This window comes from Arachis stenosperma, chromosome 6 (genome assembly GCF_014773155.1).
Source record: "Arachis stenosperma cultivar V10309 chromosome 6, arast.V10309.gnm1.PFL2, whole genome shotgun sequence".
Classification (NCBI taxonomy): Eukaryota; Viridiplantae; Streptophyta; class Magnoliopsida; order Fabales; family Fabaceae; genus Arachis; species Arachis stenosperma.
In genome coordinates, this window is record NC_080382.1 from 98,826,613 (window position 1) to 98,850,657 (window position 24,045).

The following is a 24,045-nucleotide window of genomic DNA, read 5'->3' on the forward strand; positions in this document are numbered from 1 at the left end:
CCCTAGTGTTTATCTCTTGGATTTCTGATTGCACGATGCATGGTTGATCGCCTGACAACCGAGTGCTCGCCTGACAAACGAGCCAGCCATTCCGTGAGATCAGAGTCTTCGTGGTATAGGCAAGAACTGATGGCGGCATTCAAGAGAATCCGGAAGGTCTAACCTTGTCTGTGGTATTCTGAGTAGGATTCAATGATTGAATGACTGTGACGTGCTTCAAACTCCGAAAGGCGGGGCGTTAGTGACAGACGCAAAAGAATCACTGGATTCTATTCCGGCCGGACCGAGAACCGACAGATGATTAGCCTATGCTGTGACAGAGCATCAGGGACGTATTTTCACTGAGAGGATGGGAGGTAGCCATTGACAACGGTGAAACCCTACATGAGCTTGCCATGGAAAGGAGTAAGAAGGATTGGATGAAGGCATTAGGAAAGCAGAGAGACGGAAGGGAAGGCATCTTCATACGCTTGTCTGAAGCTCTCACCAATGATATACATAAGTATCTCTATCTTTATCTTTATGTTATTTTCGTTCATCACCATTATACATTTGAGTCTGCCTGACTGAGATTTACAAGGTGACCATAGCTTGCTTCATACCACCAATCTCCGTGGGATCGACCCTTACTCGCGTAAGGTTTATTACTTGGACGACCCAGTGCACTTGCTGGTTAGTTGTGCGAAGTTGTGTTTATGCCATGGTATTGAGCACCAAGTCTTTGGAGCCATTACTAGGGATTGTTTATGTTTTGAAAAGTATTGATCACAATTTCGTGCACCAAGTTTTTGGCGCCGTTGCCGGGGATTGTTCTTGTGTATGGACAACTGACGGTTCATCTTGTTGCTTAGATTAGGCATTTATTTTTTTCGAAATTCTTGAAGATGAATTCTAGAGTTTCATGATGATTTGTTGAAATCTGGCTGGCTGAGAAGCCATGTCTAATCTCATTGGACCGAGGTTTCAACTTATCATCACAGAAGCTTGTTGATTTTTTGTCAATCTTGCTTTTGGAGCAGTGATCTGCTAAGGCTTGGCTGGCCTTTGGCCATGTCTAGTGTTTTGGACCGAAGCTTTCTTTGAAAGCTTGGCTGGCTGTGAAGCCATGTCTAATTCCTGGACCGGAGTCTTAGACTAGCATTGCACTGATTCCTGAAATTCTCATTAAGAATTTTGATGTGTTAACTTAATTTTCGAAAAACACAAAAAAAATTAGAAAATCATAAAAACCAAAAATATTTCTTGCTTGAGTCTAGTGTCTCATTTTAAGTTTGGTGTCAATTGCATGCATTCATTCATGTGTTTTAAGGATCTTCAAGTAATTCTTGATGATTTCTTACTCTGATCTTTGAATTCTTTTGACTTGAGTGTTTATGTGTCTCATGTAGTGTCAGTAGTATACAAACTGCTAAGTTTGGTGTCTTGCATGCATTGTTATTTGATTCTTGTTGTATTTTGATTATTAAAAATCCAAAAATATTTTTAATTTGTGTCTTTTCAAGTCAATAATACAAAGAATTGAAGATTCAGGACATACTGCAGAGGAATTACACAGAAAAAGCTGAGCATTCGAAAATGCCCAGTGAAGAAGGCAGACTGGCGTTTAAACGCCAGCCAGGGTACCTGGTTGGGCGTTTAACGCCCAAAAAGGGTGCATTTTGGGCGTTAAACGCCAGAATGGATACCATTCTGGGCGTTTAACGCCAGGATGGTGCTAGGGGGAAGATTTTGTTTTCAAATCAATTTTTTTTCAAGTTTTCAAAGTTTTTCAAAATCAAATCTTTTTCAAATCATATCTTTTCAATCAAATGTTTTCAAAATTAATTTCTTTCCTTTTTCAAAGATACTTACTAACAATTAATGATTTGATTGAACATTTTTTGCCTTTTCTGTTGAGGAAGGTTTTATGTTTGAATCATATCTTTTCTTGTTAGGCAAGTTATTTATTTTCAAATCAAATCTTTTTAAAATGGTTTTCAAATCATATCTTCTCAATCACATCTTTTTAAAAGCATAACTTTTCAATCGTATCTTCTCAATCACATCTTTTTCAAAATAAGTTCTCAATCAAATCTTTTTAAATTCTAATTTCAAAATCTTTTTCAAAAATCACTTGATTTCTTTCTTACTTTTAATTTCGAAAATCAATTAGTGGTTTTCAAAAATGTTTTCAAAATATTTTAATTAATTTTCGAAAAATTACTTCCCTCCTCCTCACATCCTTCTATTTATGGAGTACCACTCCTTCTTCATGCACAATTCGAACCTTATCTAAGTAAAGTTCGAATTCTTCTTCTCCTTCTTCTTTCTATTTCTCTTTTCCTCTGACACCTCAAGGAATCTCTATACTGTGACATAGAGGATTCCACATTTTCTTGTTCTCTTCTCTTTCATATGAGCAGGAGTAGAGACAAAGGCATTCTTGTTGAAGCTGACCCTGAACCTGAAAGGACCTTGAAGAGAAAGCTAAGAGAAGCCAAAGCACAACTTTCTTTAGAGGACCTGACCGAATTCTTCAAAGTAGAAGAAGACATGGCAGCCGAAAACAACAATAATGCAAACAATGCACGGAAGGTGCTGGGTGACTTTACTGCACCCACTCCTGATTTTTATGGGAGAAGCATCTCTATCCCTGCCATTGGAGCAAACAACTTTGAGCTTAAGCCTCAATTAGTTTCTCTAATGCAACAGAATTGCAAGTTCCATGGACTTCCAATGGAAGATCCTCATCAGTTCTTAGCTGAATTCTTGCAAATCTGTGACACAGTCAAGACTAATGGGGTTGACCCTGAGGTCTATAGACTGATGCTATTCCCTTTTGCTGTAAGAGACAGAGCTAGGATATGGTTGGACTCTCAACCTAAAGAAAGCCTGGACTCTTGGGAAAAGCTAGTCAATGCCTTCTTGGCAAAGTTCTTTCCACCTCAAAGATGGAGCAAGCTTAGAGTGGAAGTCCAAACTTTCAGACAGAAGGATGGGGAATCCCTCTATGAAGCTTGGGAAAGATACAAACAATTAATCAGAAAATGTCCTTCTGACATGCTTTCTGAATGGAGCATCATAGGTATTTTCTATGATGGTCTCTCTGAACTATCCAAGATGTCTTTGGATAGCTCTGCTGGAGGATCTCTTCATCTGAAGAAGACGCCTACAGAGGCTCAAGAGCTCATTGAAATGGTTGCAAATAACCAATTTATGTACACTTCTGAAAGGAATCCTGTGAACAATGGGACAAGTCAGAAGAAAGGAGTTCTTGAGATTGATGCTCTGAATGCTATATTGGCTCAGAACAAGATATTGACTCAACAAGTCAATTTGATTTCTCAAAGTCTGTCTGGAATGCAAAATGCACCAAGCAGTACTAAAGAGGCTTCATCTGAGGAAGAAGCTTATGATCCTGAGAACCCTTCAATGGAAGAGGTGAATTACCTAGGAGAACCCTATGGAAACACCTATAATTCTTCATGGAGAAATCACCCAAATCTCTCATGGAAGAATCAAGAGAGACCTCAACAAGGTTTCAATAATAATGGTGGAAGAAACAGGTTTAACAATGGCAAACCTTTTCCATCATCTTCTCAGCAACAGACAGAGAATTCTAAGCAGAACCCCTCTGACTTAGCAACCATGGTCTCTGATCTAATCAAAACCACTCAAAGTTTCATGACTGAAACAAGGTCCTCCATTAGGAATTTGGAAGGACAAGTGGGACAGCTGAGCAAGAAAGTTACTAAACTCCCTCCTAGTACTCTCCCAAGTAATACAGAAGAAAATCCAAAAGGAGAGTGCAAGGCCATCAACATGGCCGAATTTGGAGAGGAAGGGGAGGAAGTGAACGCCACTGAGGAAGGCCTCAATGGGCGTGCACTAGCCTCCAATGAGTTCCCCAATGAGGAACCATGGGAATCTGAGACTCAACATGAGACTATAGAGATTCCATTGGACTTACTTCTGCCTTTCATGAGCTCTGATGAGTATTCTTCCTCTGAAGAGGATGAGTATGTCACTGAAGAGCAAGTTGCTAAGTACCTTGGAGCAATCATGAAGCTAAATGACAAGTTATTTGGAAATGAGACTTGGGAGAATGAACCTCCTTTGCTCACCAAAGAACTGGATGACTTGTCTAGGCAGAAATTACCTCAAAAGAGACAAGATCCTGGGAAGTTTTCCATACCTTGTACCATAGGCACCATGACCTTCAAGAAAGCTCTGTGTGACTTAGGGTCAAGTGTAAACCTCATGCCTCTCTCAGTGATGGAGAAGCTAGGGATCTTTGAGGTACAAGCTGCAAAAATCTCACTAGAGATGGCAGACAACTCAAGAAAACAAGCTTATGGACTTGTAGAGAATGTTTTGGTTAAGATTGAAGACCATTACATCCCTACTGATTTCATAGTCCTAGAGACTAGGAAGTGCATGGATGAAACCATCATCCTTGGCAGACCCTTCCTAGCCACAACAAAGGCTATGATTGATGTTGATGGAGGTGAACTGATCATTCAAGTGAATGGAGAATCCTTTGTGTTTAAGGCTCAAGGATATCCCTCTGTCACCATAGAGATGAAGCATGAAGAGCTTCTCTCAAATCAGAGTTGTAACACCCTAATATTCATATTCTTATGCTCGAGTCATAAGTCAATGATATTACGGTGGTACGACTCTCAGGTGGATTTTTAATATATAAATATAGTTAATTTCGAAAGGAGTATTAATCGAGAAGCCTGAAAAGAGTAGAAATAAAATCGCAAAGACGTATCACTCACGTTTTGACAACAAAAAGGTAAACTGTGAAGCCGAAAGCGATAAACGGACAAACATAAAGGAGATTAAGAGACAGATAACAGATAGATATATATAACGTAAGTAAATAGCCACTAGTCGCGACCCGCGAAGTTTAGGCCAGCTAGGGTACAGTACAAAAGTAGTTGACAACAATATATCCTAATCTCTCCCAAAGAAAACATGAGAGCCTCTATAGGCAAGTTCCAAAAGAGTTCAATACATAATATAATCTTTTCAAAGCAAAGATGGAGAGATTCTAATCATAAACACAAGGTAGAGGAAATAATATTTTCGCCGTCTCTCAGACGAACCGCAGCTCACTTCTGAGCACCTGAACCTGTATCTGAAAAACAAGAGATATATACGGAATGAGAACCCCGGACCCATGGGTTCCCAGTACGGTAAAAGTGCCAAATAAATCCAATGCACTGCAATAAAAACTCACTAAGCATCCTAAACTCCTTTTCACCAAATATCCAGCCTAGATTCTCACTAATCCATAAATAGGCATCTGACGTAAGGGGAATACTAAATCTAGTTCATATTACACATGTTTTCCCATTCCGCTGATTCTTTCACGAATCGGACTCAGAATCATAAGCAAAACCATTACCAGTTGCTCTGCCTCAGCAGCTCTATATCAATACATCATACCCTCGCCTGGAGCCAGTGAAATCACATCACTACGTCCACCCAGGGGGGCTCAAATGATCTCATTCGAAAATCATCATCATTATGCAATCGCATTATCAATTCATCTCATCAAGAACAGCCCCTAACATCCACCAACACCATCATGAGGGATCTCTCAGTTGTACAAACACAAGCAATACAGTCAAGTAATACACAAATAAGGTACAAGTAGAACAAGTAGCATGTAATCAGGTAACATAGCATATATGATATGGAAATCCAAAACAAATAGGCAAACCCAAACAATTCAAACATATGCAAATGATGTATGCCTGCCCTATGGCTGATGATATCATCTGTCGGTTATCAAGCCAACCCGACGTGTCCGGTAGCTAACCCGGGCACAGTCTCTCTGTTGCGTATTAATATCATTAGAGGGAATATGTGCCCTGTCACCATTAGAGGGTATCTGCGCCCTGTCGCCATTAGAGGGTATCTGCGCCCTATCGCCATTAGAGGGTATCGGTGTCCTGTCACCCTTACAACCAGAGAGAAAACACAAGTATTGACCCGGAGCAAGCGGGACGAACCACAACCCTTGCTACTACCCAGGTAAACTCGTATCTCAGATAGTGGAAGTGCAATTCACAATTATCAATAATTCAGCATAAACATGCATGAATTCTCATCCATGGATCAACATCCATATCAGCCATCCGGCTCACGGTTAAATCCATAACCAGCCAATATTCATAGCATACACAGCTATTCCGGCTCACGGTTCAATCCAAAACCAGCCAATATTCATAGCATACACAGCTATTCCGGCTCACGGTTCAATCCAGAACCGGCCAATTCATAAACAATTACGGCCGTTCGGCCAATGGCATAACAAGCACTTCCACCACCATCCTCCACATCTCACATAATCCTCAATGATCCTCATTGATTATTCATTTTCCCCTTGCTTCACTCGCAAGTTACCTCATTCACTAGCCCTTTTCTAATAGCTAGGCATATCATAAAGATTTAAGATATAAGTGGTGAGATCGGAGGCTTAGAAGTATGAGATTTGGCTTTTAAAACTCAAATATCAACTTTGGCATGAAAACAATGCCACGCGTACGCGTACTCCACGCGCACGCGTGGATGTCCTTAAAAACTCATCGACGCGCAAGCGTCATGCACGCTAACGCGTGGATTAAAATTTGTCAAATCGACGCGCACGCGTCAACCACGCGTACGCGTGGATACTCTCGTGCCCCAGGCACAAAGCTGGCACAGTTCTGGCACAACTCTCTGGAAAATGGCTGGGCATTGGGTGCAGCACTATCGGCGCGCCTGCGCACATCACGCGCACGCGTGGATGGCGTTTTCTGAAAGATCGGCGCGTACGCGCCAAGTGCGCCCACGCGCAAGGGGTATTCTGCTAAAAATTTACTAAGTTAAAAACTGCAGAATTCACAGCTTCAACCCCCAATCTTCCGACGGACATAACTTCCTCATTTTAAATCATTTTTCACCCGTTCTTCGAACGGCATGGACATCCCGGATCCAATTTCATTTCTAAACAGATTTGGCACAAAACAAAGATCCGTAGTCCAAGTTATGTCCCGTCAAAGTATGCCCAAAAGCCATGTTCTTCATATAAAACCACAAAGTGCCATTTTCAAAACAAGCCATTTTCAACTCTTTTCAAAATCAATCAAAACATGCCATTTTCATCCCTTTTCTTTGAAATCAATCAAAATACATCAATTTCAACATCAAGCCTCCTCAACTCACACATTGACACTTTACCACAATATACAAAATCACTATCCCATCATTTTAACCCACTTCACCCAAGTGGCTCAAACTCAAACATATTGACATATCATATACTCTTCCACATGCCAATTCTCAACAATACTATTTCCAATCAACCATCATTATACATAACCAATATCATACTCACTATCACGTGGTTTCACCCACAATTCAACCTTAATTATTCCTCAAGCATATATCACAATATATATACCTCTCATACATCATCATACCATCAAGACATCAATAATCATAATCACATATATGACCACATAATATTTCTCAACCCAAAACCAAACATACTTCATCTACATAATTTCACCCTTCAACTCCTCAAACCTTATTATTCAATAACCAACCCAATCATTCATATATTCATTATATGAAATTCATCCAATCACTTGTATCATCATACAATGCACACATCAACTTACCTCCCTTACCTCTTTCCGGCCTCCGGCCCAAATATACGGACTCCGGCCCAATTTCACAATTTAAATGCATAAACCACAATTTAATACTCAATACCCAATACATCAAAATTTCCAATATACCAAGCACACAAGGCCACACAATTCTCAACCCAATCATCAATTCACATTACATACCAACTATGCATATTAGCATCAACCATTTATACAATCCAAACTTAATCCTAGGGGCATCTAGCCTAGGAATTCTCATCACACCACACGGTACTTAAATGAAACTTAAACCGTACCTCTTGTAGCCAAATCAATTGAGCCTCTTCTTTGGAAGTCTCCACCAACCTTAGCTCCAAGCCTCACCAAAGCTCCACAAGCAATACCAACCTCCCAATTGTGCATCAAAATCACCAAATACACTAACATAACCAATATCACATACATACATCAACCTAGGACTCATAAGGATGATAAATCACAAGAGTTTGAGCACTTCTTACCTCAGCCCATATGAAGTAGGGATAGAACCCACTTAGAATCCATGTTGGAGTATCCCTAAACACCCAAAATCACAAGATTTCAACACTAACTTCCCAAAAACGTGTAACAGTGGGGAAATTCGAAAACTGGGCAGAGATGAATGGAATACTCACCACAAAACTTAGATAGAATTGTAGAGGATAAGAAGAGCGACGCGTGGCCGCAAACGGCTCGTCAATCGGAGCTCCGTAGCTCAAGTTATGGTGATTTGAAGATCAAAGAGAGTTAGGTTTTCTCTCTTCTCTCCTCTCTTCACGATTTCAGCGCCCCAACCCTTCTCTTTAGGGTAAAATGAGCTGAAATGCTCATAACTAATGTTTATATATGTTGGGTCTTGGGCCCACTTAGGCCCAGTTCACTTATTTTTGTCCGTTGGCCCAATTTTGGACCAAAACCCTTAAGATTAGCGCTCTAAATCGCACTTCAAATATTTCTACCTCTCCTAATTATAATTCCTCATTTCTTAATCTTATTTACCCATAATCAATTTTCTCAGCTGTAGTACCAGACAAATCTCAGCCGGTACTTCCGGTCAAAATTCCACTGCGCGCTTTTACGCAGAAAACTATGTTTTCCGACTCGGAAAAATTCACTGAATCCAAATATCATATTTAAATCATCAAATTCCAATTGCAAAATCTTCCAACCATATTCGCTCCTACTTAACTTATTATTTAATTAATTTCGGTTAGGCCGGGTTTTACAAGAGTCAAGAAGAGCCCCCACAGTCAAACTCTAAGTTTGGTGTTGGGAGGCCACAACCAAACTCTAAGTTTGGTGTTGAACCCCCACATTCAAACTCTAAGTTTGGTGTTGGGAGGTTCCAACATTGCTCTGAGTATTTGTGAGGCTCCATGAGAGCTCTCTGTCAAGCTACTGACATTAAAGAAGCGCTTGTTGCGAGGCAACCCAATGATTATAATTTATATAGTTTCTTTTGTTATTTTATGTTTTTTGTAGGTTGATGATCATAAGAAGTCACAAAATCCATTGAAAAAGCAAAAACAGAATGAAAAACAGGAAGAAAAACAACACACCCTGGAGGAAGAAGCTGCTGGCGTTTAAACGCCAGTAAGCCTAGCAATTGGGCGTTTAACGCCCAGTCTGGCACCATTCTGGGCGTTTAACGCCAGAAAGGGGCACCAGACTGGCGTTAAACGCCAGAAAAGGGTAAGAACCTGGCGTTAAACGCCAGGAATGGGCATCAGCCCGGCGTTTAACGCCAGAAATGGCTCAAAACGTGATTTTGAGCAACATTTGGTGCAGGGATGACTTTTCCTTGACACCACAGGATCTGTGGACCCCACAGGATCCCCACCAACCCCACCACCACTCTCTCTCCTCTTCCCCCATTCACCAATCACCTCAATTCCTCTTCCCCAAAAACAGCGTTGCTTTTTCATTTTTCCATAACCATTATGGCATCCAAGGCCGGAGAAACCTCTAGAAAGAGGAAAGGGAAGGCAAAAGCTTCCACCTCCGAGTCATGGGAGATGGATAGATTCATCTCAAGGGTGCATCAAGACCACTTCTATGAAGTTGTGGCCTTGAAGAAGGTGATCTCCGAGGTCCCCTTTTCACTCAAAAAGGGTGAATATCCGGAGATCCGCCATGAGATCCAAAGAAGAGGTTGGGAAGTACTTACCAACCCCATTCAACAAGTTGGAATCTTGATGGTTCAAGAGTTCTATGCCAATGCATGGATCACCAAGAACCATGATCAAAGTGTGAACCCGGATCCAAAGAATTATCTTACTATGGTTCGGGGGAAATACTTGGATTTTAGTCCGGAAAGTGTGAGGGTGGCGTTCAACTTGCCTATAATGCAAGGAGGTGAACATCCTTACACAAGAAGGGTCAACTTTGATCAAAGGTTGGACCAAGTCCTCTACCTTAGCAAGGTTAGCCTTTCCTCACCTCATTTGTCACCTCTGTTATTCAGTTGGAGTTGACATAGAGGGAGACATCACCATTGATGAGGATAAGCCCATTACCAAGACAAGGATGGAGCACACAAGAGACCCCTCTCATCATGAGATCCCTGAGATGCCTCAAGGGATGCACTTTCCTCCACAAGACTATTGGGAGCAACTAAACACCTCCCTAGGAGAATTAAGTTCCAACATGGGACAACTAAGGGTGGAGCATCAAGAACACTCCATTCTCCTCCATGAAATTAGAGAAGATCAAAGAATCATGAGAGAGGAGCAACAAAGGCAAGGAAGAGACATTGAGGAGCTCAAGCACTCCATAGGACCTTCAAGAGGAAGGAAGAGCCGCCATCACTAAGGTGGACCCGTTCCTTGATTTCCTTGTTCTTTATTCTTCTGTTTTTTGAGTTTTAGTGCTTATGTTTATCCATGTTTGTGTCTTGTGATCATTAGTGTCTTAGTGTCTATGCCTTAAAGTTATGAATGTCCTATGAATCCATCACCTTTCTTAAGAATTGTTCTTAATTGAAAAAGAAAAAGAATTGCATGAATTTTGAATTTTATAACAGTTTAATTATTTTGATGTGGTGGCAACACTTTTGTTCTCTGAATGTATGCTTGAACAGTGCATATGTCTTTTGAATTTGTGGTTCATGAATGTTGGCTCTTGAAAGAATGATGAAAAAGGAGACATGTTACTGAGGATCTGAAAAATCATAAAAATGATTCTTGAAGCAAGAAAAAGCAGTGAATACAAAAAAAAAAGAGAGAAGAAGAAGGAAGCAAGCAAAAAAAAAAAAAAGAAGAAAGAAAAAGAAAAAAATAAAGTTGTGATCCAAGGCATTAAGAGTGTGCTTAAGAACCCCGGACACCTCTAATTGGGGACTTTAGCAAAGCTGAGTCACAATCTGAAAGGGTTCACCCAATTATGTGTCTGTAGCATGTATGTATCCGGTGGTAATACTGGAAGACAGAGTGCTTTGGGCCACAGCCAAGACTCAATAAAGTAGCTGTGTTCAAGAATCATCATACTTAACTAGGAGAATCAATAACACTATCTGGATTATGAGTTCCTAAAGAAGCCAATCATTCTGAGTTCCAAAGGATAAAGTGAGATGCCAAAACTATTCAGAGGCAAAAGGCTAAAAGCCCCGCTCATCTAATTAATACTGATCTTCATAGATGTTTTTGGAGTTCATTGCATATTCTCTTCTTTTTATCTTATTTGATCTTCAGTTGCTTGGGGACAAGCAACAAATTAAGTTTGGTGTTGTGATGAGCGGATAATTTATACGCTTTTTGGCATTGTTTTTAGTATGTTTTTAGTATGATCTAGTTAGTTTTTATTATATTTTTATTAGTTTTTAGTTAAAATTCACTTTTCTGGACTTTACTATGAGTTTGTGTGTTTTTCTGTGATTTCAGGTATTTTCTGGCTGAAATTGAGGGACCTGAGCAAAAATCTGATTCAGAGACTGAAAAGGACTGCAGATGCTGTTGGATTCTGACCTCCCTGCACTCGAAGTGGATTTTCTGGAGCTACAGAAGCCCAATTGGCGCGCTCTTAACGGCGTTGGAAAGTAGACATCCTGGGCTTTCCAGCAATATATGATAGTCCATACTTTGTCCAAGATTTGATGGCCCAAACCGGCGTTCAAAGTCACCTCAAGAAATTCCAGCGTTAAACGCCGGAACTGGCACCTAATTGGGAGTTAAACGCCCAAACTGGCATAAAAGCTGGCGTTTAACTCCAAGAAGAGTCTCTACACGAAAATGCTTCATTGCTCAGCCCAAGCACACACCAAGTGGGCCCGGAAGTGGATTTCTATGTCATTTACTCATCTTTGTACACCTTAGGCTACTAGTTTTCTATAAGTAGGACCTTTTACTATTGTATTATCTATCTTCTGATCTTTGGAACCTTTTTCTTTAGATCTTTTGATCACTTTGGGAGGCTGGCCTCACGGCCATGCCTAGACCTTGTTCTTATGTATTTTCAACGGTGGAGTTTCTACACACCATAGATTAAGGTGTGGAGCTCTGCTGTACCTCGAGTATTAATGCAATTACTATTGTTCTTCTATTCAATTCCGCTTGTTCTTTGTCCAAGATATCACTTGTTTTTCAACTTGATGAAGGTGATGATCCGTGACACTCATCATCATTCTCACCTATGAACAAGGTGACTGACAACCATTCTTGTTCTACAAGCATTCGAGGCCCTAGTGTTTATCTCTTGGATTTCTGATTGCACGATGCATGGTTGATCGCCTGACAACCGAGTGCTCGCCTGACAAACGAGCCAGCCATTCCGTGAGATCAGAGTCTTCGTGGTATAGGCAAGAACTGATGGCGGCATTCAAGAGAATCCGGAAGGTCTAACCTTGTCTGTGGTATTCTGAGTAGGATTCAATGATTGAATGACTGTGACGTGCTTCAAACTCCGAAAGGCGGGGCGTTAGTGACAGACGCAAAAGAATCACTGGATTCTATTCCGGCCGGACCGAGAACCGACAGATGATTAGCCTATGCTGTGACAGAGCATCAGGGACGTATTTTCACTGAGAGGATGGGAGGTAGCCATTGACAACGGTGAAACCCTACATGAGCTTGCCATGGAAAGGAGTAAGAAGGATTGGATGAAGGCATTAGGAAAGCAGAGAGACGGAAGGGAAGGCATCTTCATACGCTTGTCTGAAGCTCTCACCAATGATATACATAAGTATCTCTATCTTTATCTTTATGTTATTTTCGTTCATCACCATTATACATTTGAGTCTGCTTGACTGAGATTTACAAGGTGACCATAGCTTGCTTCATACCACCAATCTCCGTGGGATCGACCCTTACTCGCGTAAGGTTTATTACTTGGACGACCCAGTGCACTTGCTGGTTAGTTGTGCGAAGTTGTGTTTATGCCATGGTATTGAGCACCAAGTCTTTGGAGCCATTACTAGGGATTGTTTATGTTTTGAAAAGTATTGATCACAATTTCGTGCACCAATGACTATAGCTTGCTTCATACCAACAATCTCCGTGGGATCGACTCTTACTCACGTAAGGTATTACTTGGACGACCCAGTGCACTTGCTGGTTAGTTGTGCGGAGTTGTGACTAAGTGTGATTCACGTTTGAGAGCGCTACCAAGTTTTTGGCGCCATTTTTGATGATCACAATTTCGTGCACCAAGTTTTTGGCGCCGTTGCCGGGGATTGTTTGAGTTTGGACAACTGACAGTTCATCTTGTTGCTCAGATTAGGTAATTTTCTTTTCAAAAAAAGTTTTCAAATTTTTTTTTTCAAAATTTTTTTTCCTTGTTTTCGTTTTTCAAAAAAAATAATTTTTGAAATAATAATAATAATAATAAAAATCCAAAAAAATTAGAAAAAAAACCAAAAATATTTTGTGTTTCTTGTTTGAGTCTTGAGTCAATTTTTAAGTTTGGTGTCAATTGCATGCTTGTGAAAATTTATGCATTAATTTTCTTCATGATCTTCAAGTTGTTCTTGGTAAGTCTTCTTGTTTGATCTTGATGTTTTCTTGTTTTGTATCTTTTATTGTTTTTCATATGCATTTTTGCATTCATAGTATCCATGCATTAAAGATTTCTAAGTTTGGTGTCTTGCATGTTTCTTTGCATCAAAAAGTTTTCAAAAATATGTTCTTGATGTTCATCTTGACATTCATTCTTTTTCTTTGGATTATTCATTCTTTTTCACTCTTATTCCCTTTCTTCTTCTTCTAACATAAAGGAATCTCTATACTGTGACATAGAGGATTCCTCTTCTTTTTCTGTTCTCTTCTCTTTCATATGAGCAGGAATAAGGAAAAAGGCATTCTTGTTGAAGCTGATCCTGAACCTGAAAAGACTTTGAAGAGGAAACTAAGAGAAGCTAAACTACAACAATCCAGAGACAACAATACTGAAATTTTTGAACAAGACAAGGATATGGCAGCCAAACCCAACAACAATAATGCAAGGGGGATGCTTGGTGATTATACTACACATACTTCCAAGTTTGATGGAAGACGCATCTCAATTCCTGCCATTGGAGCAAATAATTTTGAGTTGAAACCTCAATTAGTTGCTCTAATGCAACAAAACTGCAAGTTTCATGGACTTCCATCAGAAAATCCCTACCAGTTTTTAACTGAGTTCTTGCAGATCTGTGAGATTGTTAAAACTAATGGAGTAGATCCTGAAGTCTACAGGCTCATGCTTTTCCCTTTTGCTGTAAGAGACAGAGCTAGAACATGGTTGGATTCACAACCTAAGGATAGCCTGGACTCTTGGGATAAGCTGGTCACAACCTTCTTGGTTAAGTTCTTTCCTCCTCAAAAGATGAGCAAGCTTAAAGTGGATGTTCATACCTTCAAGAAAAAAGATGGTGAATCCCTCTATGAAGCTTGGGAAAGATACAAGCAGATGACCAAAAAGCGTCCTTCTGACATGTTTTCAGAATGGACCATGATAGATATATTCTATTATGGCCTGTCTGGGTTCTCTAAGATGTCACTGGACCACTCTGCAGGTGGATCCATTCACCTAAAGAAAACGCCTGCAGAAGCTCAGGAACTTATTGAAATGGTTGCAAATAACCAATTCATGTACACTTCTGAGAGGAATTCCGTGAATAATGGGATGTCTCAGAGGAAGGGAGATCTTGAAATAGATACTCTGAATGCCATATTGGCTCTGAACAAAATGTTGACTTAGCAAGTCAACATGATTTTTCAAAGTCTGAATGGATGGCAAAATGCATTCAACAGTACTAAAGAGGCATCTTTTGAAGAAGAAGCTTATGATCCTGAGAACCCTGCAATGGCAGAGGTAAATTACATGGGTGAGCCTTATGGAAACACCTATAATTCATCATGGATAAATCATCCAAATTTCTCATGGAAGGATCAACAAAAGCCTCAACAAGGCTTTAATAATGGTGGAAGAAATAGGCTCAGCAATATCAAGCCTTATCCATCATCTTCTCTGCAACAGACATAGAATTATGAACATAATACCTCTAACTTAGCAAATTTAGTCTCTGATCTGTCTAAGGCCACTTTAAGTTTCATGAATGAAACAAGGTCCTCCATCAGAAATCTGGAGGCACAAGTGTGCCAGCTGAGTAAGAAAATCACTGAAACCCCTCCTAGTACTCTCCCAAGCAATACTGAAGAAAATCCAAAAAGAGAGTGCAAGGCCATTGATATAATCAATATGGCCAAACCTAGAGAGGAAGGAGAGGACGTGAATCCCAATGAGGAAGACCTCATGGGACATCTCTCAAGCAAGAAGGAGTTCCCTATTGAGGACCCACGGGAATCTGAGGCCCATATAGAGACCATAGAGATTCCATTAAACCTCCTTCTACCATTCATGAGCTCTGAAGACTATTCTTCCTCTGAAGAGGATGAAGATGTAACTGGAGAGCAAGTTTCTCAATATCTAGGAGCTATCATGAAACTGAATGCCAAGTTATTTGGTAATGAGACTTGGGAAGGTGAACCTCCCTTGCTCATTAGTGAACTAGATACCTGGGCTCAGCAAACTTTACCTCAAAAGAGACAAGATCCTGGAAAATTCGTAATACCCTGTACCATAGGCACCATGACCTTTGAGAAAGCTCTGTGTGACCTAGGGTCAGGCATAAATCTTATGTCAGTCTCTGTAATGGAGAAACTGGGGATCATTAAGGTGCATCCTGCCTTATTCTCATTACAATTGGCAGACAAGTTAGTAAGACAAGCTTATGGATTAGTAGAGGACGTGTTAGTAAAGGTTAAAGGCCTTTACATTCCTGCTGATTTCATAATCTTAGACACTAGGAAGGAGGAGGATGAATGCAACATCCTTGGAAGACCTTTCCTAGCCACAGAAGAAGCTGTGATAGATGTTAACAGAGGAGAATTAGTCTTTCAATTGAATGGGGACTACCTTGTGTTTAAGGCACACGACTATCCTTCTGTAACAAGGGAGAGTAAGCATGCAGAGCTTCTCTCAGTACAGAGTCAAACAGAGCCCCCATAGTCAAACTCTAAGTTTGGTGTTGGGAGGCCACAACCAAACTCTAAGTTTGGTGTTGAATCCCCACAACCAAACTCTAAGTTTGGTGTTGGGACTATACAACATTGACCTGATCACCTTTGAGGCTCCATGAGAGCCCACTGTCAAGCTATTGACATTAAAGAAGCGCTTATTGGGAGGCAACCCAATTTTTATTTATCTAATTTTATTTTTTATTTTTTATTTTATCATTCTTTTATGTTTTATTAGGTACATGATCATGTGGAGTCACAAAAAAATATTAAAATGTAAAATAGAATAAAAAATAGCAGAAGAAAAATCACACCTTGGAGGAAGGACTTACTGGCGTTTAAACGCCAGTAAGGAGCATCTGTCTGGCGTTCAACGCTAGAACAGAGCATGAATCTGGCGTTGAACGCCAGAAACAAGCAACATCCTGGCGTTCAAACGCCAAGAATGCACCCTGAGGAGAGCTGGCGCTGAACGCCAGAAACAAGCATGGAATTGGCGTTCAACGCCAGAAACATGCTACACATGGGCGTTGAACGCCCAGAACATGCATCACTTCGGCGTTTAAATGCCAGAATTGCATACAAAGGCATTTTACATGCCTAATTGGTGCAAGGATGTAAATCCTTGACACCTCAGGATCTGTGGACCCCACAGGATCATCTCAGGATCTGTGGACCCACAGGATCCCCACCTACCATATTCTCCCCTCTTCTCAACATTCATCCTCTCTTTCCAATAAACACTCTCCCCCAAAACCCTTCACCAATCACCTCAATCTCTCTTCCCAATTACCCCCTTCACCACTCACATCCATCCACTCTTCCCCATAAACCCCACCTACCTTCAAAATTCAAATTTCTTTCCCACCCAAACCCACCCTATATGGCCGAACCTACTCCTTCTCCTCTCCCTATATAAACCCCTCCATTCCCCTTAATTTTCACACAACACAACCCCCTCTTCTACACCTTGGCCAAATACACCTCCCCTACTCTCCTCCATATTTTCTCTTCTTCTTCTTCTTATCTTTCTTCTCTTGCTCGAGGGCGAGCAATATTTTAAGTTTGGTGTGGTAAAAGCATAAGCTTTTTGTTTTTCCATTACTGTTGATGGCACCTAAGGCCGGAGAAACCTCTAGAAAAAGGAAAGGGAAGACAAAAGCTTCCACCTCCGAGTCATGGGAGATGGAAAGATTCATCTCCAAAGCCCATCAAGACCACTTCTATGATGTTGTGGCCAAGAAGAAGGTGATCCCTGAGGTCCCTTTCAAGCTCAAGAAAAATGAGTTTCCGGAGATCCGACATGAGATTCAAAGAAGAAGTTGGGAAGTTCTGACCAACCCCATTCAACAAGTCGGAATCTTGATAGTTCAAGAGTTCTATGCCAATGCATGGATCACTAGGAACCAATATCAAAGTATGAACCCGAATCCAAAGAACTATCTTACAATGGTTCGTGGGAAATACTTAGATTTTAGTCCGGAAAATGTGAGGTTGGCATTCAACTTGCCCATGATGCAAGGAGATGCACACCCCTACACAAGAAGGGTCAACTTTGATCAAAGGTTGGACCAAGTCCTTAGGGACATATGTGTTGAAGGAGCTCAATGGAAAAGAGACTCCAAAGGCAAGCCGGTTCAATTAAGAAGACTGGATCTCAAGCCTATGGCTAGAGGATGGTTGGAGTTCATCAAACGCTCCATCATCCCCACTAGCAACCGATTTGAAGTTACTATGGATCGGGTCATCATGATCCATAGCATCATGATTGGAGAGGAAGTAGAAATTCATGAAGTTATCTCCCTTGAATTCTACAAAATAGCCGATAAGCCCTCTACTTTGGCAAGGCTAGCTTTTCCTCATCTTATTTGCCATCTATATTACTCAGCTGGAGTCATCATAGAAGGAGACATCCCCATCGAGGAGGACAAGCCCATCACTAAGAAAATGATGGAGCAAACAAGAGAGCCCACTCATGGAACCCAAGAGACGCATGAGGAAGCTCATCACCAAGAAATCCCGGAGATGCCTCAAGGGATGCACTTTCCTCCCAACAACTATTGGGAACAACTCAACACTTCTCTTGAAGATTTGAGTTACAATATGGATCAATTAAGGGTGGAACATCAAGAGCACTCCATCATTCTCCACGAAATTAGAGAAGATCAAAGAGCAATGAGGGAGGAGCAACAAAGGCAAGGAAGAGACATAGAAGAACTCAAGGACATCATTGGTTCTTCAAGAAGAAAGCGCCACCATCACTAAGGTGGATTCATTCCTTGTTCTTATTTTTCTGTTTTTTTTTCTGTTTTTATGCTTATTATGTCATCTATATTTGTGTCTCTGTTACATGATCATTAGTATTTAGTAACTATGTCTTAAGGCTATAAATAATTCCATGAATCCTTCACCTCTCTTAAATGAAAAATGTTTCTAATTCAAAAGAACAAGAAGTACATGAATTTCGAAATTATCCTTGAATTTAGTTTAATTATATTGATGTGGTGACAATACATTTCATTTTTTGAACGAATGCTTGAACAGTGCATATTTTTTATCTTATTGTTTATGAATGTTAAAATTGTTGGCTCTTGAAAGAATGATGAACAAAGAGAAATGCTATTGATAATCTGAAAAAAATCATGAAATTGATTCTTGAAGCAAGAAAAAGCAGTGAAAAAGCAAAAGCTTGCGAAAAAAAAGAAGCAAGCAGAAAAAGCCAATAGCCCTTAAAAACCAAAAGGCAAGGGTAAAAAGGATCCAAGGCTTTGAGCATCAATGGATAGGAGGGCCCAAGGAAATAAAATCCAGGCCTAAGCGGCTAAATCAAGCTGTCCCTAACCATGTGCTTGTGGCATGCAGGTCCAAGTGAAAAGCTTGAGACTGAGTGGTTAAAGTCGTGATCCGAAGCAAAAAGAGTGTGCTTAAGAGCTCTGGACACCTCTAACTGGGGACTTTAGCAAAGCTGAGTCACAATCTGAAAAGGTTCACCCAGTTATGTGTCTGTGGCATTTATGTATCCGGTGGTAATACTGGAAAACAAAATGCTTAGGGCCACGGCCAAGACTCATAAAATTAGCTGTGTTCAAGAATCAACAAATTTAACTAGGAGAATCAATAACACTATTTGAAATTCTAAGTTCCTATAGATGCCAATCATTCTAAACTTCAAGGGAAAAAGTGAGATGCCAAAACTGTTCAGAAGCAAAAAGCTACAAGTCCCGCTCATCTAATTAGAATTAATATTCATTGATATTTTGGGATTTATAGTATATTCTCTTTTTTTATCCTAATTTATTTTCAGTTGCTTGGGGAAAAGCAACAATTTAAGTTTGGTGTTGTGATGAGCGGATAATTTATACGCTTTTTGGCATTGTTTTTAGGTAGTTTTTAGTAGGATCTAGCTACTTTTAGGGATGTTTTCATTAGTTTTTATGCTAAATTCACATTTTTGGACTTTACTATGAGTTTGTGTGTTTTTCTGTGATTTCAGGTAATTTCTGGCTGAAATTGAGGGACCTGAGCAAAACTCTGATAAAAGGCTGACAAAGGACTGCTGATGCTGTTGGATTCTGATCTCCCTGCACTAGAAATGGATTTTCTAGAGCTACAGAACTCCAAATGGCGCGCTCTCAACGCCGTTGGAAAGTAGACATCTAGAGCTTTCCAGAAATATATAATAGTCCATACTTTATTTGAAATTTGATGACATAAACTGGCGCTCAACGCCAGCTCTATGCTGCATTCTGGAGTGAAACGCCAGAAACACGTCACGAACTAGAGTTGAACGCCAAAAATACGTTACAACTTGGCGTTCAACTCCAAGATAAGCCTCAGTTCGTGTAAAGATCAAGCTCAGCCCAAACATACACCAAGTGGGCCCCGGAAGTTGATTTATGCATCAATTACTTACTCCTGTAAACCCTAGTAGCTAGTTTAGTATAAATAGAACTTTTTACTAGTGTATTAAAGGTCTTTTTTGGATTGTAAGGTCTTTTTTGGATTGTAAGGTCTTGAATTGTATTTTTTTGATCTTTTGATCACGTTTGGGGGCTGGCCATTCGGCCATGCATGGACCTTCATCACTTATGTATTTTTAATGGTGGAGTTTCTACACACCATAGATTAAGAGTGTGGAGCTCTGCTGTACCTCAAGTTTCAATGCAATTACTACTATTTTCTATTCAATTCCGCTTGTTCCTGTTCTAAGATATTCGTTGCACTTCAACATGATGAATGTGATGATCCGTGACACTCATCATTATTCTCACCTATGAACGTGTGACTGACAACCACTTCCGTTCTACCTTAGACCGGGCGCATATATCTTGGATTCCTTAATTAGAATCTTCGTGGTATAAGCTAGAATTGATGGCGGCATTCATGGGAATCCGGAAAGTCTAACCTTGTCTGTGGTATTCCAAGTAGGATTCCGGGATTGAATGACTGTGACGAGCTTCAAACTCGCGATTGTTGGGTGTGATGACAAACGCAAAAGAATCAAGGGATTCTATTCTAACATGATCGAGAACCGACAGATGATTAGCCGTGCTGTGACAGAGCATTTGGACCATTTTCACTGAGAGGATGGGATGTAGCCATTGACAACGGTGATGCCCTACATACAGCTTGCCATGGAAAGGAATAAGAAGGATTGAAGGAAGACAGTAGGAAAGCAGAGATCCAACAGGGACAAGCACCTCTACGCACTTATCTGAAATTCCCACTATTGAATTACATGAGTAACTCTATCTTTATTTTCTGCTTATTTATTATTATTATTCGAAAAATCCATAACATTTACTATCCGCCTAACTGAGATTTACAAGATGACTATAGCTTGCTTCATACCAACAATCTCTATGGGATCGACCCTTACTCACGTAAGGTATTACTTGGACGACCTAGTGCACTTGCTCGTTATATGTGCAGAGTTGTGACTAAGTGTGATTCACGTTTGAGAGCGCTACCAAGTTTTTGGTGCCATTGTTGATGATCACAATTTCGTGCAAAAACAAGGTTTTGCTCCAACACCAAACTTAGGATGTGATTGTCCCAATCAAGAAAAAGAAAGAAAATAGGGGATAGTAGAAGATGAAAGGAGATGCGAATGTGAGTGTTGTAGGGGTTGTTGAAGTGGGGGAGGAGATGGGGAGTGAGGCTTTTATAATGGGTGAATGATGTTGTTCGAAGGTGGGAAATAAAAAAGATTAAATGTTTTCCCACTTTGGGAAGTGGCGCCTAGCGTGGGAAGAGGCGCCAACTCTTTTCTCACTGCGTCTTCTGCGTGTGTTGAGTTCCAAAGTGCAAGTACACTTTGACTTCCTTGTTTTGTGAGTTTTTTACCATGTGGGCCCCATCTTCTCTCCTGAAATTGAAACTGAACCCATTAGTGATGATAAAATAACCCCTTTATATTCCTTCTCATCAAGAATAAATTGGGTTGCAACTGATGGGTGTCCCTTGGGACACCAAACTTAATTCTTTGGCATCTTAATAAATTGATTTTATCATTATGTATTTAATGCGTTCATAAGAGTGGAATAACATCAATCTTTTCATTTTTTTTATTCCAAACTCCTCAGAACAAATTAAATCACCTCCATGTTCTTACCCAAAATATCAAGTGCTTTCAAATTGGGTGATTTGGGCTGCTATGCTATCATTGGTGGTGGCCACACCAAACTTAATCTCTGGGCTTACTCTTCAAAATCAAACTTGTTAATTGTTTGTAAGCCTAGATTAAGTGAGTGAGAGGCCACACCAAACTTAGCACTTTAGCTAGTTCTCAGCCCATTCACTCATCATTAGTTATGCATTCATCAAATTGCAAATCCCAAATAAAAAGAAATAAAATAGTGTAAAGAAGATCTCACTATCAAAGCTAACATCAAACTTTCTAATCTACAATTATAAACTAATCCTAATTACTGAAAATTAAGCTATCTAATTCACAGAATTTAAACTAAATCTAAGAAAAGCAATTAAATCAAAAAGGATAAAGTGTTGGGGTGCCTCCCAACCAGCGCTTCTTTATTGTCATTAGCTTGACATTCCTTCATCTTTAGCTGAGCTTGTAGCTCACTCTCTGCTCCTCCAAGGAGCCTCCTAAGTAGTGTTTGAGTTGATGGCCATTGATAGAAAAAGTTCTCTGGGTCTTGTCTTTCATGAGCTCCACATGACCATAGGAAAACACCTTGAGTATGGTGAAAGGTCCTGACCATCGAGACTTAAGTTTTCCAGAGAAGAACTTGAGTCTTGAGTTGTAGAGTAACACCTTCTGCCCTTCAGTGAACTCTCTCCTTGCTATCATTTGGTCATGCCACCTTTTTGTGTTCTCTTTGTAGATTTTTGCATTCTCATATGCTTGATTTCTAAAATCTTCCAGTTTATTGAGTTGCATTAATCTCTTTTCTCCAGCAACTTGCTCATCAAAATTGAGTAGTTTTAGAGCCCAGAAGACTCTATGCTCTAGTTCAACTGGTAAGTGGCAAGCCTTGCCAAATACTAGTTGGTATGGTGACATCCCAATGGGAGTCTTGAAGGCTGTCTTGTAGGCCCATAGAGCATCGTCTAGCTTCCTTGACCAGTCCTTTGCTAAACTTCCAACAGTTTTTTCAAGTATCCGTTTCAGCTCTCTATTGAAAATCTCGGCTTGCCCGTTGGTCTGTGGGTGGTATGGAGTTACCACTTTGTGTTTGACTCCATATCTGAGAAGGAGTGCTTCCAATTGTTTGTTGCAGAAGTGTGACCCTCCATTCCTAATGAGAGCTCTGGGAACTCTAAATCTGCTGAAGATATTCCTTCTCAAGAAGCTTATCACAACCTTGTTGTCATTTGTTGCAGTAGCTATGGCCTCTACCCATCTTGAAACATAATCAACAGCCACTAATATGTAGCTATTTGAGTAGGAGGTTGGAAAGGGTCCATGAAATCTATTCCCCATACATCAAATAGTTCCAGCTCTAGTATGTATTGCTGTGGCATCTCATTCCTCTTGGTTAGATTACCAGCCCTTTGACATTCATTACACCTTGACACCATTTCCTTGACATCCTAAAAACTGTTGGCCAGTAAAATCCAGATTGGAGCACTTTTGCTGTTGTCCTTTCTCCACTAAAGTGACCTCCATATGCTGATCCATGGCACTGCCATAATACTTCCTGCCCTTCTTCATGGGATATACACCTTCTTAGGACACCATCAGTACACTTTTTGAACAAGTAGGGGTCATCCTAGATGTAGTGTTTGGCATCCTTGATTAGCTTCCTCCTTATGTGCTTATTGATGTTAGTTGGTAGTTCCCCAATAGCCTTGAAGTTAGCTATATCTGCGAACCAAGGGGCTACTCGAATCATCATCAATTGTTGATCAGGAAAGCTTTCATTTACTGCTACTTGCTGCATTTCTTCTTCTTGTGGAATCCTTGAGAGGTGGTCAGCTACTTTGTTCTCTGCTCCGCTCCTGTCTTTAATCTCAATATCAAATTCTTGGAGCAGCAGGATCCACCTTATCAATCTGGGCTTAGATTCTTGTTTGGTAAGCAAGTACTTGAGTGTTGCATAATCAGTGAACACAATTACTTTTGAGCCAATGAGATATGATCTAAATTTATCAAAAGCAAAAACTATGGCCAAAAGTTCTTTCTCTGTGGTGGTATAGTTCCTTTGATACTCATTAAGGATCTTGCTAGCATAGTAAATTACTTGTACTAGCTTGTCTTTCCACTGTCCTAGGACAGCACCAATAGCAAAATCAGATGCATCACACATTAGTTCAAAGGGAAGATCCCAACTTGGTGGTGCTATAATAGGTGCAGAGGACAGTCTCTTTTTGAGTTCATCAAAGGCTACCATGCATTCTCTATCAAAATCAAAAGGAGTATTTGA

General features: G+C 40.3%; 1 protein-coding gene and 1 non-coding gene across 2 annotated transcripts; both read right to left on the reverse strand.

Moving 5' to 3' along the window:
- Positions 1 to 2,937: 2,937 nt before the first annotated feature.
- Positions 2,938 to 3,045, reverse strand: LOC130937135 (small nucleolar RNA R71). Its single transcript, XR_009068367.1, has one exon. It is a non-coding gene; the product is annotated as a small nucleolar RNA R71 (small nucleolar RNA).
- Positions 3,046 to 22,220: 19,175 nt separating this feature from the next.
- On the reverse strand, positions 22,221 to 23,333 carry LOC130934323 (uncharacterized). Its single transcript, XM_057863905.1, has 2 exons — positions 23,188 to 23,333; positions 22,221 to 23,091 (listed from the first exon to the last, which is right to left on the reverse strand). Exons 1-2 carry the CDS (start codon positions 23,331 to 23,333, stop codon positions 22,221 to 22,223), a joined length of 1,017 nt encoding a protein of 338 aa, XP_057719888.1.
- Positions 23,334 to 24,045: the final 712 nt, after the last annotated feature.

Bases quoted from the DNA above. Each gene is read 5' to 3' on its own strand.
- LOC130934323 (XM_057863905.1), bottom strand. From the start codon at position 23,333: ATGAAGAAGGGCAGGAAGTATTATGGCAGTGCCATGGATCAGCATATG. The intron at 23,092-23,187 runs GTAATGAATGTC...TATGGGGAATAG, and splicing joins CAAGGAAATGGTGTCAAGGT to ATTTCATGGACCCTTTCCAA.